This window comes from Hevea brasiliensis, chromosome 6 (assembly GCF_030052815.1).
Source record: "Hevea brasiliensis isolate MT/VB/25A 57/8 chromosome 6, ASM3005281v1, whole genome shotgun sequence".
NCBI classification, from domain to species: Eukaryota; Viridiplantae; Streptophyta; class Magnoliopsida; order Malpighiales; family Euphorbiaceae; genus Hevea; species Hevea brasiliensis.
Genome location: NC_079498.1, coordinates 15,231,918 through 15,248,575, shown reverse-complemented (window position 1 = coordinate 15,248,575; position 16,658 = coordinate 15,231,918). Strand labels below are relative to the sequence as shown.

Genomic DNA, 16,658 nt, shown 5'->3' with positions numbered 1-16,658 from the left:
AGCTCCCATATACGTGTTGATGTGACACATGGGTACGTGTGTACTCCAAATTATCTTTTGTGCGAATATTGGTTAAATTGTTTGAACTATATGAACGTGTTGCATTTCATACATAGGAATGCATTAGATTTTGGTAGTCATATAAATTATATTTAAAATCAATATCTTACTCTCTGAGTCGAACGCTCACCCCTATTCAACTATTTTTTTAGGTGACAGGTGGCTTTCTTTGTGATTAACCCGCTTTTTTTCCCCGCAGGTTTAAATAAAAAATATTTTGATTTGCTTTTATTGTCTTTTATTTAAATCTATAACTCTGCATGGACCAATAGTTGTATTTTATTTGGGTTATAATAACTTAGTTTTGGAGTTGTAAAAATTAATTATGTGAGATTGCATGAATGTATGAGATATTTATTATTGATGATGGAGGGAGCTGAGATCTCAAATATTGATATATGTGATTTGAGGATTGTGAGGATGAGCTGAGCTCCTCATATTATTGATATTATTTGTGTACAGGTCGGATGAGTTAATGCTCCCCATTGGATAGTCCAATTTATGGCCGGATTTTGTCTGTTTATTTTCTTGAAATTGGACTACCTCAATAGGCTTTATGAATGGATTAGAAATAGTTAGACTTATTATGGGTTTCGAGGGCCTTATGCTGACCCAAGTCCTAGTGCCGGTCTAGTCCAAAAATCAAGTTGTGACAAATATGTGGACCCACCGACCTTGGAGGCTCTGGCTTGCCATGAATCAATTTTGCTTGTAAGAGCTAAGGGTTTCAAGAAGATTGTCTGTGAAGAAGACTCATAAATTTTTATCAACACCCTTAATGGAGGCATTATTCCTTTGAGTATAAAAGGTGTTGTTGAAGATATCAAGCTCTTGGCTTTTTCTCTTTAGAAAATCTCTTTCTCCTCTATGAGGAGCAATTGTAATCAAACAGCTGACATGACTGCTAGTTGAGTTCTACAAGACTCATCCTTTTTGTTTAACCCCTCGTTTCAAGTGTACATTGTGTCAGCTCTAATGATGACCTAATCTTTCTCTTCTTTAGGTTTTATCTTGAAGATTATACAAAAGAGACATGTTGGAGAAGAAGTGATTATGAACAAGATAAAGTGGCTTAGTGGCAACTCATCTTTCCATGCAAAGAAAAAAAAATGTGGTTAAGCAAATATTTATAATTGTATTAAAGATGATGATAATAATAATAATAATAATAATAATAATAATAATAATAATAATAATAATATATGATTAGGCAAATGCATGAAGCTAATTTCACTAGTTGTAATATTTCTCAAGATTTAAGGAATCTCATGGTAATGGAACAAAAGTAAGAGATGAGGCTATTATATGGAGTTAATTTCATTGGTAGTTGCTCTTGGACACACACATTTATACATAATTATAGTCTGCTATTCATATTGTAAGAAGGACACATTTGTATTTTTATATTTTGGGAGTATGTTATAATGTTCCCTCAATTTAAGCGATTGTTTCATTTTGTTTTTTAATTTTAATTTTAATTTATGTCAATAATCTCATTCAATTTTTATTTTATTTTAAAAAAGTCACTTTGATTTGTAATAACAATTTTTCAAGTAAATAAATAAATAAATTATCATTTTACCCATCCTTTTTAAATGGTGAATTTTTTTTTTTTTACTTGAAAATCTATTATTACATGTTACAAAAACTTTTTTTAATGAAAATTAAGTTATATTATTGACACAACTGAAACTAACAAATAAAAATAAAGTTTTTCTAAATTGAAAGACTATGAATGAAATTAATTCCAAATACTTGCATTCATTAAGAATGAAAAAAGGTCTATAATTTTTATTGCAGAGCAATCATGTTTAGAGACCTTGCAGTATGTTTGGTTTGCAGGAAAATTGGAAGGATAAGAAAAGAAAGGGTGGAATAAATTAAGAATTTTCCTGTTTGGTTGGGAGAAAAATAATGAAGAATAAAGAAAATACTTGATTGTTTTTTCTTATGTAAAGAAAATGCTTGATTGTTTTTTCTTATGTAATCACAAGCTTTTATTGGAAGGATTTGATATGAATGAAGAAAGGAGGCCTTCCATATAAATATTATAAAATTGAGTTTTTAAATAGAGTAGATTTTTTTTTTTTTTGGTCAAATGACATTTTATAGTGAGAGAAAATTTTTTAATTTTTATTTTAGTGGTTTTTTTATCATTAATAAAAATTAGTATGTATATATTAAATAAAATTTCTTTGTTTTATTATTATCATTAATTAATATGTGACTTTATTTTTAAAATATATATTTTTATCATTAATAATAATTAATTTCTAATATATATGTACATATTATATTAAATAAAATTCACTAATAATAATCACTATATAAAGGTGAGTTGTAAAATAGATTTCCACAATATTATCAAGTGGAAATTTTTTTTTTTTCCAAATCGCACTTTATATGGAGAGAATAAATTTTTTATTTTCATTTTAGTTTTTCCTTTATCATTAATAATAATTAATATATATTAAATAAAATATATTAATCTTATTATTACAACCAGTTAATGTGTGAGCTTTTTGTTTCATATATACTTAACATATAAATTTAAATAAAATTAATATACATCTACATTTATGAATTATAATTACAAAAATATATATTTTTATTTTATTAATATGTATATATTAAATAAAATTCATTAGTCTTATTACTACCGATTAATATGTAACTTTTTAATTTCTTAATGTTTAATATAAAAATTTTAAGAAAATAATAATTAATATGTATATTCTAAATAAATTAAAATTATTGATTTTACTAAATTAATAATCATATTATTATCACTAATCATTCATTTGTGTGACTATTTGATTTCCTAATTCTTTACATAACATTTATATAAATTTATATCAATATAAATATTAAAAAATTGAGTTATAAAATAAGGCTCCATGAAAAAAATAAGAAGATAAATAAGTTAATGGTATATAAAATAAAAAAATAATTAATAAATATAACAATGACATATAAAAAGCCATAACAACAAATAAATGAATACCAAGTAAAATTACTATTAAACAAATAAAGAAAAAACCTAAATAAATCTAAAACCATTACAAACTTTCATCATCAGATCTTGAAATTTATAATAAAAAAAAAATATTCGGAAATGATGAAAAAGATTTTCACAAATATTTACAAAATATATTCTTAAAATTTATATTTTTTTAACATTGATATTTTTTTTCAAATTTTAAATTCTATATTTTTATTATTTATTCTATTAGTAATTTTAAAAAAATAAAAAATATCCTCGCAATACAAAGATAAATATCCAATTTATTTATAACTATAAACTCACCCTTATTATTAATTAATATCAAAATTCAAATTTTGGTGGCTTTTTTGTCAACATAGAAATATAAATTAATATATGCACCATTTTTTTTCTCATTTAGTTAATTGCGGTTGGAATTTAAATTTAAAATTTACTAATTTTAAATGTAATACTCCAATGCTACTAAGTACTTGTTTGGCTTTGTATTTAGAGGGTGAAAACTGCTTTTTTGAATAAAAATATTATTTTAAATATTATCAAAAAAATTATTTAAAAAAAATTATTTTATTATTTTAGTATTCTTATGAAATTTATTAAATTTAATTTTAAATTATTTTTTAATATTCTATAACTAATATATTTAAAAAAATAATTTTTTCAATAATAATTCTAACAACAATGCCAAACATGCCTTTGATGACAGTGTTACCCACAGAATTAATAGGAAGAATCAGTAACCTGGGCACTAAATTGGTTGGATTTTCAAGTGGAATAAAAAATTTATACATTAAGAATGAAGCAATCAAAAAATAAAATTAATTGATTATTTTTGGTATTACACAACATTAGTAAATTTAAATTTTAATTCTTAATAAAAATTTTAAATAATTTATAGAAATAATTATATTTTATTCTTTTTTAATGCTATTTAATAATTTACTTATAAAATATAAAAACACCACTAATATATATAAATATAATCTAACAAATATTAAGACTATGATTTAAAAAAAATTAAAAATGAATTAATCAAGTTTAGTTATTTATATTAATAAGTATAATATTGGGTTAATTGCTAAAAAAAAAACTATAAAATTTATCGATTTTTGTAATCAAATCTTAAAGTTTGTATAATTGCTAATTAAATTTTTACATTAGATTAAAATCTCAAATTGACCTGATCGTTAATAAACCATTAATATATTTTAACAAACAAGAAATTAGAAGTCAAATTCTGTTATACTTTTTATCTTTATCAATACTTCAACTTTGCTCTGTAAATCATTAATTAGTGTATCATTTTAATCACACTATTCATTAAATTGCATCAATTTCTTAAAGATTTTGTTGTTAATTTCCTCTAACTCTATAACTTTCTCCTTAATAGCACTTCTTTACTAAATTAAATGTGTTGGTAGCTGTTTCTCCAGGGCCATAATAAGATGGATCAAATCACTAGAAAAAAGAATAATTATTCTTTTTAATCAATTGTCAATTAATATTAGCTATCAACAAACTTATAAAGTACAGCTCTCAATCAAAATAGTCAAAACAAAAGTCATTACAATTATCTCTCAAGCACTACATACTAATAATTTATTGATGGTTGTGTCAATTTAAAATATCAGTCAAACATAAAAGTTTAATTAGTAATTATGTTAACTTTAAGATTTAATTAAAAAATTAATAAATTTCATAATTTTTTTAGCAATTAATCCTATAATATTTAATAACTATGTTAGACAGTGCCTAGAAGGCTAGACCAATTTTACAGGCACATTAATTAATCTACCTCCTTAAGCTAGTTCAAAAATACAATAATATTCATTATTTACATTAAAAAAAAATACCTTTTAAAGTCATGATCAGGAGAATAATAGTCTAAAGTGAAAACTCAGCTACTGCTCATACTAGCTTTTGCGGTTTCCTTTTAATTTTTATCCCTCTAATCAAACCTAGCATTGATTTATGTCTTCAAGCATATAGAGCTGCAAGTGGAAGGTTGAATCATGACAGGATAACAATTTTATAAAAGTGGTTGCAAGTCATATTTAAGATCTTCGGAAAAAAAAAAAAATGGGATGAATGTTTCTCTACCATCCGCAAATCAGTAATATCAGCAAAGTTTATCTTGAAATTCATGGCTGCTCAAAAATCAGCTCCCATCAATTAGGTTAAGAAAAAAATTTTCAAGGATCTATGTAGATGACTCTTCTTCCAATATGTGAAATTTCACTTAGTGGATAGAAACAATTCTCCACCAAAACGTGAAGAAATTAAACAAACTCATGAAAAAAATCCATGGATCTAGAAAAACTTTTTTAATTAACTAGAAGAAAACTAAAAGAACAAGAGAGGGAAAGGGTTACAAGGGTTGACGACAACCCTTGATACCAAGGAACAAGAAAGCATAGAACAAATGTTAGAATTAGTAGAAAATTTTATAACAACATTAATTTTACTGTCTATAAGACTAACATATAACTAAAACATAAATAATTGTTGCTAATGATACATAAAAAATATATGTTAATAATTATTGTTATTATTAAAAATTTATAACTATAATAATTATTGCTCCTAATAAATTTTTTTTCTACCATTACACTTTTATTGTAAAATATTTATGATCACAATTTTATAGTAATAACATATAACAATCCTTATATTATTGAAATAAACTTACAATAATAATTTTTATACATTTGATGATAGAAATCGTTGTAGTGAAGAGCTCACTGAAAAAAAAAAACAAAAAAACAAAAAAACAAAAAAAACACTAGAGAGAGAGAGAGCTAAGCTTGGCCCCGAGTGTTGGAGGGTTGCGCTATAAGCAATTGATGCTAGTGAAGTAAGTAATAACACAAATGCTGAACCAGTAATGAAATACATGCAATTTTCATTTTCAAAGGCCACCTGAATTAAAAAACCAAAGCATTTTCACAGGCTGCTCAAAGAAGTGGAAATTGAAAATCATTTTACACACATTTTTTTTTCGGAGTTACAACAAATTAACCCATGTAAATTCTTTATATACAATTTAGAGTATCTAAACTTCTACTTTGCATTATTAAGTTAAACTTGGTGCAATAACAAAATTAGCTAGCCTTGGCTAGAGTCCCCTTGCCTTCAGAATCCTTGGATCAAAAACTTGTTTCATGAAAATCCCAGTTAGCCAAAATGACTGTCACGTGGTTGGCCTGCATCCGCATGTACAGTTTTCCAATTCATTGTGTAGTTTCTGCAAGATAGATGGAGCAAAAATTAAAGGAAGACCAGCAATATAATTGTATCAGCAGCGAGCAATATAATTGTATCAGCAGCGAGCAAATACTGATTTAACTGCAAGAGATATAACAGATGCATTTAGGCAAATTCATTTGTTTTTCTCTTATTTTTCCTCCATTTGTTTTTGATCATTGAACGTTTACACACCTTAACTTCATTTTGAAGGACTTTGATGTGCTGCACTGCCAAATCCAACATGTCTGCATAGCTTGTTTGCTGCAAGAACGAGTTAAGTCAATTCAACATATTATTATCTACATGTTTTTTTGAGTTGTCTACATTTTCTTAAGGATATCATTTTGGAATTAGCAAAGCATAGATGTATGTTTTATGTCATCTTCTTTTCCCCTTTTTCTTTGATTAAAAATGATGAACTATCAAATATTTAGAAATAGTGAATATACTTTTCACAAATTTATTTAATTGGTTAATTTTATTTTTTTTAATGAGGGATTCAGCAAAATATACATTAAAAATTACACAAGTAATCAAGGGTATGATCCAAAAAATGTTTAGGACATTAATCATGCTAATATATACAAGAAAATTCTTATCTATACTTGATCCATCGTGGATCTAAGATAATATATATAGAAAATTCTTATCTATAACTGATTTATGGTGAATCCAAGATGCTATATGTAGTGAGATACACATATAAAAAAGTGGAACCAATATGTTTGTATTTTCAGTTCATGATGAGGCAAATATAAGTACGTTTTTTCCATATGTATAATATAAATATTGATTAAAAATCAGTAATAGCGTCATATGCATTATATCAACCAAACCTAGCGAAGGAATTTAATGATGTGAACAAAATGTCACTCCATAATCCCATTCTACAAGAAAAAGAATAACCCATATTACCTTATCCATGTTAGGAACAAGCTCTTGTAGTTTCTTCAACCTCCCACTTATTCTGGTTCTTCTCTCCTGTGTATTAACACAAAAAGCAATCACAACTCGTTAATCAGCATCCTCAACTTTGTACATTAACATATGTTTGCCCACAGTCATGCAAATATACATACAATAAATATGCATGCAAATGCTATAATGCTTTTAAGCATAAACTAGTAGCCAGGTCCATTATTCTCCTAAAACTATTCTGAGTTTTTTATAACTATCCCTGCCCAAGAAAATGAGAAAAAAAAGGGCAGAAAAGGGCATTCAGCTCATCATTTTAGGTTATTCCTATCATTAACATCTAATAGGTTAGTTTGGGTAGCATTGTTTGCAAATAACATAATCACTCAATAGAAGAAGAAGACGAACAACAAAATCCTCTTCTGCACTTAACCTAACAAAAGGAACAAATTCCTCCAACTTCTGTGCAGAGTAATCAGTAGAATAACCTGATTATGTAATGAAAGAACAATAGCGCTGAACTAGGTTCTTCCCAATTCACCTTCTCATATTTTTGCAAACTTCTGCTGTACAAATGAGCAGGTATTATTACAAAGATGTACGTATGCGAGGTCTTTGCTTCAGGTTCTCTTACAGACTACACTACAAGTTATTCCTCTGTTTTAGCCGTTGCTGCTGTCACCACTCCAGCTGACAATCTACAGAGTTGTTGCCTTGTGCCCATCAAATTATAGCAATCCATCTTTTGTAATGATGCAGACAAATTGTCTCAACACAGTAGTGAATATCTAAAAGAGTATGATCTATAGCTTGACCATGATCTCTGATCAAAACATTGCTTTTGTGTCCACTCACAAACTCCCATCCTAGTGGACTATCTCACTATTCTCCACCTTATGCCATCATATATATATATATATATATATAGTCCCAAATGGTGCTCTTCTGATTCTTATTTTGATTTCTCAGCTACTTCAGATACTCCCTTTAATTAGTCTCATCTTCTTTGAACCCAATATGAGCTCCCAATAATTTAAAAGCCTGAGACTTTCTTTCAAAATAACCTATAATGACTGTGTTCCTAAGCCAATCAAATCTCCAATTAGAAACCAACTCCAACTCTATAACACACATTGAATAAGTATGAGGCCAAAAAGTTACCTTGATTTCAAAATAAAAAGCCTCCTTTAATAGACAAATGTGTCATAATTCTTCTATAAATATGTGAGAAGAAAAAGAACAACGTATCAATACTGCCACGTATAAGCAGTGTTCTATATCATCTGTTGTGTTATAGAGACTGTATACTTTAACCATTACATTAAGTTCAATAATGAATCCATTATCTAACATACGAAGCAATATGATTAATCAATCATGCATTATCCATCCTAAATGATAATATCATGAAGTACTTTGTGCAACATCCATATATTCAAGCATAAGCAACTGGCATTCAATAGAGACTTGTAATTATTTTGTCTACCGAAAACAATAAAAAAAATACAGAGAGATAGAGATGCGCAATTTTTCTTTTTGAAAATAAGAACTGCAAAGAAGAGGCTCCCTCAACACGTTTGCAAGCCAAAATATACTGCCATGTTCCTTATTGGTTTATGCAGTACTCATTCAAAATGGTTGCATGCTTTGAATGTACTAAAACAAAATCAGGATCCGGATATTAAAAACTTGGAACTGATATAACAGTTTTAATAAAGATGGCAACCGCAATTCAGAACCTTATTAAGCAGGCCATTTTCTTTATACACATGAATCAAAGTACATACACAAAATTTTTTAATATTCTAAAAGCAGAAGTGACAAAAGGTCATTCGTGGAAAATAAAATTGAGAAAAAACCTTAAAGAAAAATTTGGTTATACACTTGTCTAAGGGAATCTACTAACCCTTTCAGCAATGCTTCGTGGGTGAGTGGCACAGCCACGCTTGGCACGGATTTTGCATGGCACAGAATCTTCAGGAATATTTAATAGCTTCTCCACTGTTGCCATCTCAAGACTAGTTTGCGGCAAGCTAAACTGAATGAAGAATGAGTCAGATATATGTACTAGCATAGTTATTAAAGGTTCAAGGCGCACTAAGGCGCCAAGGAGTCCTAGAGCCTAGACGCAAGGCACAAGGCTCAGGCGCGGGCCTGAGCGAGTTGAAGCGCAAAAAGTAAAAAATTTAAAAAACTTATAAAAATCAAATAAATGTGATGCTTTTCTTTTTTTTCCTTTGGCATATATCTTGAATTGGGTTTGCTGGTTTGAGTTTAAGTGGTTGTCCTTTTTGCCAATGAAAGTGCTCGCTAAAGATAGAAATAAAGAAAGCATGCATTTCTAGAATCTTGTGCCTAAAACAAAGGCGCACACCTAAGCGCATAAGGCGCTAGGGTTCGAGCCTGGTGAATCTTGAGCCTGAGGCGCGCCTTAATAACTATGTGTACTAGCACAACAAACTTACTGAACAATAACTTTGAGACAATTTTTAAGCCCGTTAGCATCATGTTTGCTCTATTAATATTCATATATGATATATCTGCTTTAAATGTCAGTCTAAGGTTGCACTTCCCTCTTCGTTTTGTTCTTTTAAAAAAGAATTTGGATCCCATTACATTACTATAATGTATTTATAGTTTTCCTAAACCCATTTATATATCTGTTACATTAAAAAAAAAATTTGAGGGCATAAATTGTGAAGAGCTATTGCTGTTTATATAATTATCAATTAGCTTTAGATGCATGAGAAGTTATGTACTCTTTCTTGATTTTCCTGATGCATGAAAGTCTTCAGGAAAAGTTCTAGTACCTGAGTTTCTAAGCCATTGAGACAGTTAAAAATGTCTCCATCAATGTTCTTTGCTAGTTTGCTTGGTGGACCAGAAAATACAATGGAATTGGTATTGTCCCAGGATCCTATCCCAAAGCTAGCAGCAGAATAAGAATGAGAAGAACTCTGGTGGCCATTGTTGGAGTTGACGCCTTCAGCAACATTCTCACTAACTTCAGATATCTGAGAAAGAGAATCTTGTCCGGTAAAGCTCAACTGAGACTTCAACCTTGACACCGTGTGGTCACCAGTTGAGCCATTGTGAGAGTTATGCCCTCCACTTCCTGGTGTAATTGAAAAACCTGCTATTTGAATTGACAAAAAGGATACACAATACTTAAAACCCAATATTTAAACCAGCACAAATCATCTAAGTGTTAATCCAACAGAAAAATCTAAGAGACTTTGGAGCTAAGAGATAGCAATACTACTGTAGGCAGCTAAGTTCATTTAGGAATTTGCATTGAAAATAATGGAAACCCATTTTTATACTTCTAAGAGCTGTCCATGTATCTATAATTGTTGCAACATCCCCTTGGCTTTGTACCAAAGTGATCCATTGGTTTAAATAATTTCTACTACACGAAGGTGAAATATCAACTCATTTCGACCAAACTAGTTTTTGATGTGGGAACTCATTTTCTAATGTGCTATAGGCATTCACCTTAATTAGTCAGATTATGGAAGAAGCAAACTGTTTTCAGCATCAATCTAACTTCCCAATTCAAATCTCTCAAATGGATTTTTCTTGCTTCGATTTAGTGGTAGGACCTACTTATTAAATACATGATAGATCATATATTTGTATATTAGGTAAATGATGGACTGGGCATTTCCCTTGGTCAAACAACCTCTCCAAGGAATTGGTCAAACAACCTTTGCTATCATAAGCTGTTAGATTATGATATAATATTAATTAACTTAAATATAACAATATCATATTTTTCCTAAAATTTAATAATAATAATAATAATAATAAATACAAGAAAAACTTGGCATAAATCATCAAATTAAAACTCAATCATTAGACCCATACAGCCTGCCTAAGTGATGTATGCTAAATAAAAATATTTGGAGAAAACACCATTCAAAACATAACTAATTATATAAATTAACAACAAAGCGTCATGGTTCCAAACACAGATAACAGAAACAACAATACTAAACCAACAGAGCAAAATTAAACCAGCAGAAAGATTTTATTAAAAAAAAATAATTGAATTAAACTTTTATAAAATTCTACTTTATAAATGGAGGGTTAAAGATACATACAAGCACCATTAATGTAAGGGGAACAAAGATTGTTTTTTCAAAGGAGATGTGTTGCAAAATTGCCAAAATATGTAAGCATATCAAGGCATCCTTTTGGAATCCCTGCTTCCGCCAAAAGAGGCATCAAATTTAGAGGGTGTTTGTTTTAAACTCTAAAAATAGACTAGCCTGTTTATTTATAACAATTCTTTTATCTATAAGTTGAGCTTATAATATAAAAAAAATAAGTTGGGGACCCAACTTTTTATTTTGGTGCTTGTAAACTAATTTGACTAAGTATTTTACTATATTATCCACATTTAATTTTTAAAATTTTAACATAAATCTCATTTAATATCCTTTTCAGTAATTTTAATAATAAATATACTTAGAAGCTATTTTTTACCAAACATATCAATGACTTATCAGTTACTTATAAGTATTTTAATAAAAAATGTAACTACTTAAAATTTTAAATGTTTATAAGCTCAAATTAGCTTATAAATACTAAGTGCTTATAAATTGATTTTCATAAGTTGATCCAAACACACTCTTAATTATTATATATTCAATTTAGAATATAAAATTTAATTAGTATTACAATCGAATCTTGTTTACCTTTTATTCTTAATTTTTTTAAGGTAATAAATTCTTGTTAATTTGTTAATATGAACATTAAACAAGGGATAATGGGATTAACACCAGCTATGAATTGAGCATATTTGGGATGAACTCCCTCATACAACATATATGATTTATGAGTTATTGAACCAATAATTCAGTGTCTGCCTTGTAATGCAAAAGTTTAGGGATCAAATTCTAATAATTCCATTCCTTTAAAAATTTTCAGAGTATCAAAAATATATATACATGTTTTTATGACAAAAATTCCACAACATATTTTATTTGATTTGATAACTTTATATGCACTAGGAAGTGACTTTCATGTCACATAAACTCACTTTCAATATGGTGTGAGCTTGTAATTCACATATCCTTATTTACTTGTGAAAAACAATTTGTTTTTCATTTTTTAGAAAAATTTTAAATTTTATTTTTCATAAAAAATAAAAATATATGAAAAATGAGTTCATAGGTTAATAATAGAAAATAATATTTTAATTAATATATGTTATTTCATTTATTTCATAATAATATGATTAATTCATTATTATTATAAATAATTTTTTAAAAATAATTATTCAATTATAATTATTGTAATAATTTTGATTATATAAAATTTATTATTTTCTATTGAAAAATATAACTTTTATTATAAAGAAAAACAACGGAAAATAATTTAAAACTATTTTCCAAATCTTAGTTAAATTTTAAAAAAAATTAGAAAATTAAATTTTCAATTCTCTATTTAAAAATTTAGCACATATAAGCACAAATCTATATTTTTTTTTTAATTTTTTAAAACATTATTTTAATTTTTCACATGTGAACAGGTTATTAATGCCCATATTAACAAATTAAACAATTAGACACTAATTAAATCCACAACCGGAATCAATAAAATAAGACTTCAAACCTTTTTTTTTTAATTTTATATTTTCATTAGATCTAAAGACAAAAAAAAATATATATATATCAATTATTAGATAGGTCCAATTGGCATGTCATCACTCAACCAAACCACTAAAAGACTTCACATTTTCTCTTCCTAATTTATCCTATAAGCAATAGAATAAGTTATTTCTCACTTAATGATTCTCCATAAACAAAAGATCTAATGAAACCATTTCTTTCTTTCTTTCTTTCTTTCTTTCTTTTTACATTTAACAATTTTGACAAATTTTATAATACCTTCGAACATATACTTCCTCACTCATATTCATTTTTCGTTAATATAAAAGGACTTATATTTCTGTTAGTATAAGGATTACTAAAATTTAATACTCTGAAGGCATCTAATAATTATTCCCTCTGTCCCATTTCAAATGTGTTTTTTAAAATTTTTTATAAAAATTAAGAAAATAATTAATAATTTTATTTTTATATAAAAAAACTAATAATTAACTAAAATATGAAAATAAAAAGAAAAATATGCATTTGAGAATAATAATAAATAAAATTAAAATTAAAAAATTAATACTCCTTTAATTTTTTGAAATAATAAATAAAATAAGATAAATTTTTTTTTAAATATTACTTGAAATGAGACAGAGAATATACTGCATGTGCCATCATTGAAGATGTATTTCTTTTAAACAAAATTAATTAATTAATTAATTAATTAATTAATTATTCTCTTAAGCTTAAATAATAGGTAATAAACAAGCCACCAACATACAAACAAACAAAAATGACTGAGAAAATTTTAAAAAAAAAATTACTATGTAAATGGAGACCCCAGTCCACTCCCTATTCCTCTGCCCCACGTGACTATCTACAGTAATATTCCTATAACTCTAGCCCATTAAAGTTATTCCACATGAGGGTACTTTTGTCTTTTAAATTAATATACAACTTGACATATATTTTCTTCGACTCTTATCCTCCACTAGACAGACCACAGAATCTCCAATACCACCGAATCTTCCAAGGGAAAAAATTGACATCACAATAATAATAATAATAATAATAATAATAATAATAATAATATTATTATTATTATTATATAAATATTATAAATTAATTTTATATAATAATAAGTTTAATAATTTTTAATTTAAATATTATTATAAAATTCATAATATAATTAATATATTTATTAATTCAATTATATATATTAATTAATTTTACATAAATTTTATAATAAATATTTAATTTAAAAATTATTTTTTTATAAAAATAAATTTATAATTATAACATCCAAAAAAAGCAAATAATTAACAAAATTATAATTAATGAGTTTTAATTTAATCATATTTAAGTCATCTTAAAATTATAAAATCTTAAATTTAAATTTCAATTAAAATTAATTATATTAAAAAATAAAAAATAAATGTAAATAATATTCGTTCAATGCATCAAACCTATGATTCGTCTTTAGTTAAATTAAAAAATATATATATATTACACCAAGTCAAAGTTCGAAAGTATCCCTAGCCATAGACGGAAACAAAACTGATAAGCAAGGACAGATCTGTCATTTGAAAAAAAAAAAAAAAAAAAGAGCGCCCATCTATCGAAAGACATTAGCTTTAATGACACAAATTGGAATTATCCTTCCGACTATATAAAATCCAGCTTATTGAAGTCACTCAGCGCTCAAATTCATAGAAAAAGGAAGTTAAACAAAGACTAATACACTAAAATTACAAGATTTTTGGGTAAATTCATTAGATTAATTTTTTATTATTATTATTTTAAAAAATTATTATTAGGGATAAATATTTTTTTAATGAAAAAGAATAAGGAAGGCAACAGTAACAAGTAACAACCAACAAACAGACACATTGTGTACTCATTCACCACTCAACCAAAGAAAATGTGGAAATGTCCTAAGCCTACTCGTCTCCCCGCAATATTAATCAAAGTACAAAACTACCCATACTCACATTTCAAAGAATCATCCATTCCAAGGGGTATAAACGTCATTCACACACTTCTTCTAAGCCTTCATACCAAAAAGAAGATGAAGAACAAGATAGAAAACGCACCAGTTTCGGCAGAAAGATGGGACTGAAAACCAGCGGGCGAGCTTTTCTGCCTGACCAAAGAACTACTAATCTCATTGAACCCATACGATCTCTGCAACCCACCACTGGCGCTGCTCTTAGGCGGCGGCCTTGGATCGCTGGATGAGTTGACTTTGCAAGTTGACTCTGAGGTGAGCGAGGACGAGTCACCAGAGAAGTACTGATGACTCACTAACGAAGGCGAAGAAGAACCCAAGGCAGAGAATTCACGGTCAGACCCAATGACGGAATCGACAGCCCTGGTTAAAAACGAACCTGGGGCTGAACCATACCTGGTTATAGCAGTCGGGACCGTTGTGTTCTGAGGAGAGGAAGATGGTGGGTACATAGAATTGAATTTGTCGGGTTTGCGCCAATGGTGTTGAGCCATTGCTACAACAAAAGAGAGAGAGAGAGAGAGAGAGAGAGAGAGAGAGAGAGAGGCGGGGTGAAGGAAAGGAAGCTAGATGAGGAAATATCCGAAAGGAAGCTAGATGAGGAAATGTCCAAAGGGCGGTTGTTACATTACCCGGAGATAACCTTTTTCTCGCTTAATGACAACCAACTTTTGGAACATGTGCGCCCCCCTTTTTTTATTTTTTATTTTTTATTTTTTTTATTATTTTTATTCCTCAACTTGCTTTGTATTTTACTTTTTGGCTCAAATTTTTTTAGCCTCTCATTTGGAAAATATGCTTATTGGAAAGAAATTTTTTTTTTACATAATAAAAGGCTTTTAATTTAATAATTTAAAAAATTATATAATATTTTAAAAAATTATATAATTTTTTAAATCTTCTCAAATAAAGAAAAATTATATTAATTTTTATTTAAAATAAGTTAAAATTTTTTCAAGAATATAAAATATGTTACTTTAATTATTATTTAAAATTAATTTAATAATAATAATAATAACACCTTCGATTAAATTATATTAACTATTATGGTTTTGGTTTTATAATTATCTTATTTGTAACAATTATTTTATATATATATAATTATTAAAATTAAAATTAATTTATTAATATAAATGAGTGGCTGATTATCTTATAAATGAATTAATTCACAAGTTTATAAATAAAATGACTTATGAACTTGTAAAATAAATCAATTTACAACTCTAAAAAAATTGAGTGTTAATAAATTTAAACTTAATTTATTTATTAAAAGAGCTTAAAAATTAATCTTAAATTTAATTATTAAATAAATATACTAAGCGAAATCTAATTTATGAGTAATTTGACTTATTTACAGTATAAAAACTTTTAATATATTCAAAAATATTGTTAATTAATATATATTTTATTGATAATAAATATAATTAAAGTAAACACATTTTTATAAAATTAATTTTAATTAAAAATTAAATTTAAAATTTACAAATTTAGAAACATTTTCAATATCATTAAATTAAGTAATAAAACATATATTTAATCAATTTGAAAAATAGAAATCAATGTTACACCCTGCTTAAATGTCCTTAGATTTGGTAAAATACAATATTAATTTGGTTGGGATTCATATGAAAATTTGAAAAAGAAAATTAAAAAAATAATCCTTTTAAAAAAAAAGCATGGAAGTTGCTAAAAGTTGCCCCTGAAATTGGTGTAAAAGTCATATATCTTTTTTTTTATTTATTTTTATTAGTATCCTAATGTTTATTAATTTAATTTCTTAAAATAGTTAATAAATCTTGTAACCTTTTCATTATATTTTTAAACTTTT

General features: G+C 26.9%; 1 protein-coding gene across 3 annotated transcripts; it reads right to left on the bottom strand.

The window, feature by feature from the left end:
* Positions 1 to 6,024: 6,024 nt before the first annotated feature.
* On the bottom strand, positions 6,025 to 15,434 carry LOC110644841 (transcription factor bHLH128). Of its 3 annotated transcripts, none has more exons than XM_058148429.1 (6): positions 14,916 to 15,434; positions 10,033 to 10,355; positions 9,129 to 9,260; positions 7,223 to 7,288; positions 6,500 to 6,568; positions 6,025 to 6,305 (listed from the first exon to the last, which is right to left on the bottom strand). In XM_058148429.1, exons 1-6 carry the CDS (start codon positions 15,322 to 15,324, stop codon positions 6,252 to 6,254), a joined length of 1,053 nt encoding a protein of 350 aa, XP_058004412.1. In that variant the 5' UTR covers positions 15,325 to 15,434; the 3' UTR covers positions 6,025 to 6,251. The 3 variants fall into 3 exon arrangements, with proteins under 3 accessions (XP_058004412.1, XP_058004411.1, XP_058004413.1); XM_058148428.1 differs by having other exon boundaries at positions 10,033 to 10,358; positions 14,916 to 15,396; XM_058148430.1 differs by lacking the exon at positions 9,129 to 9,260 and having other exon boundaries at positions 10,033 to 10,358; positions 14,916 to 15,400.
* Positions 15,435 to 16,658: the final 1,224 nt, after the last annotated feature.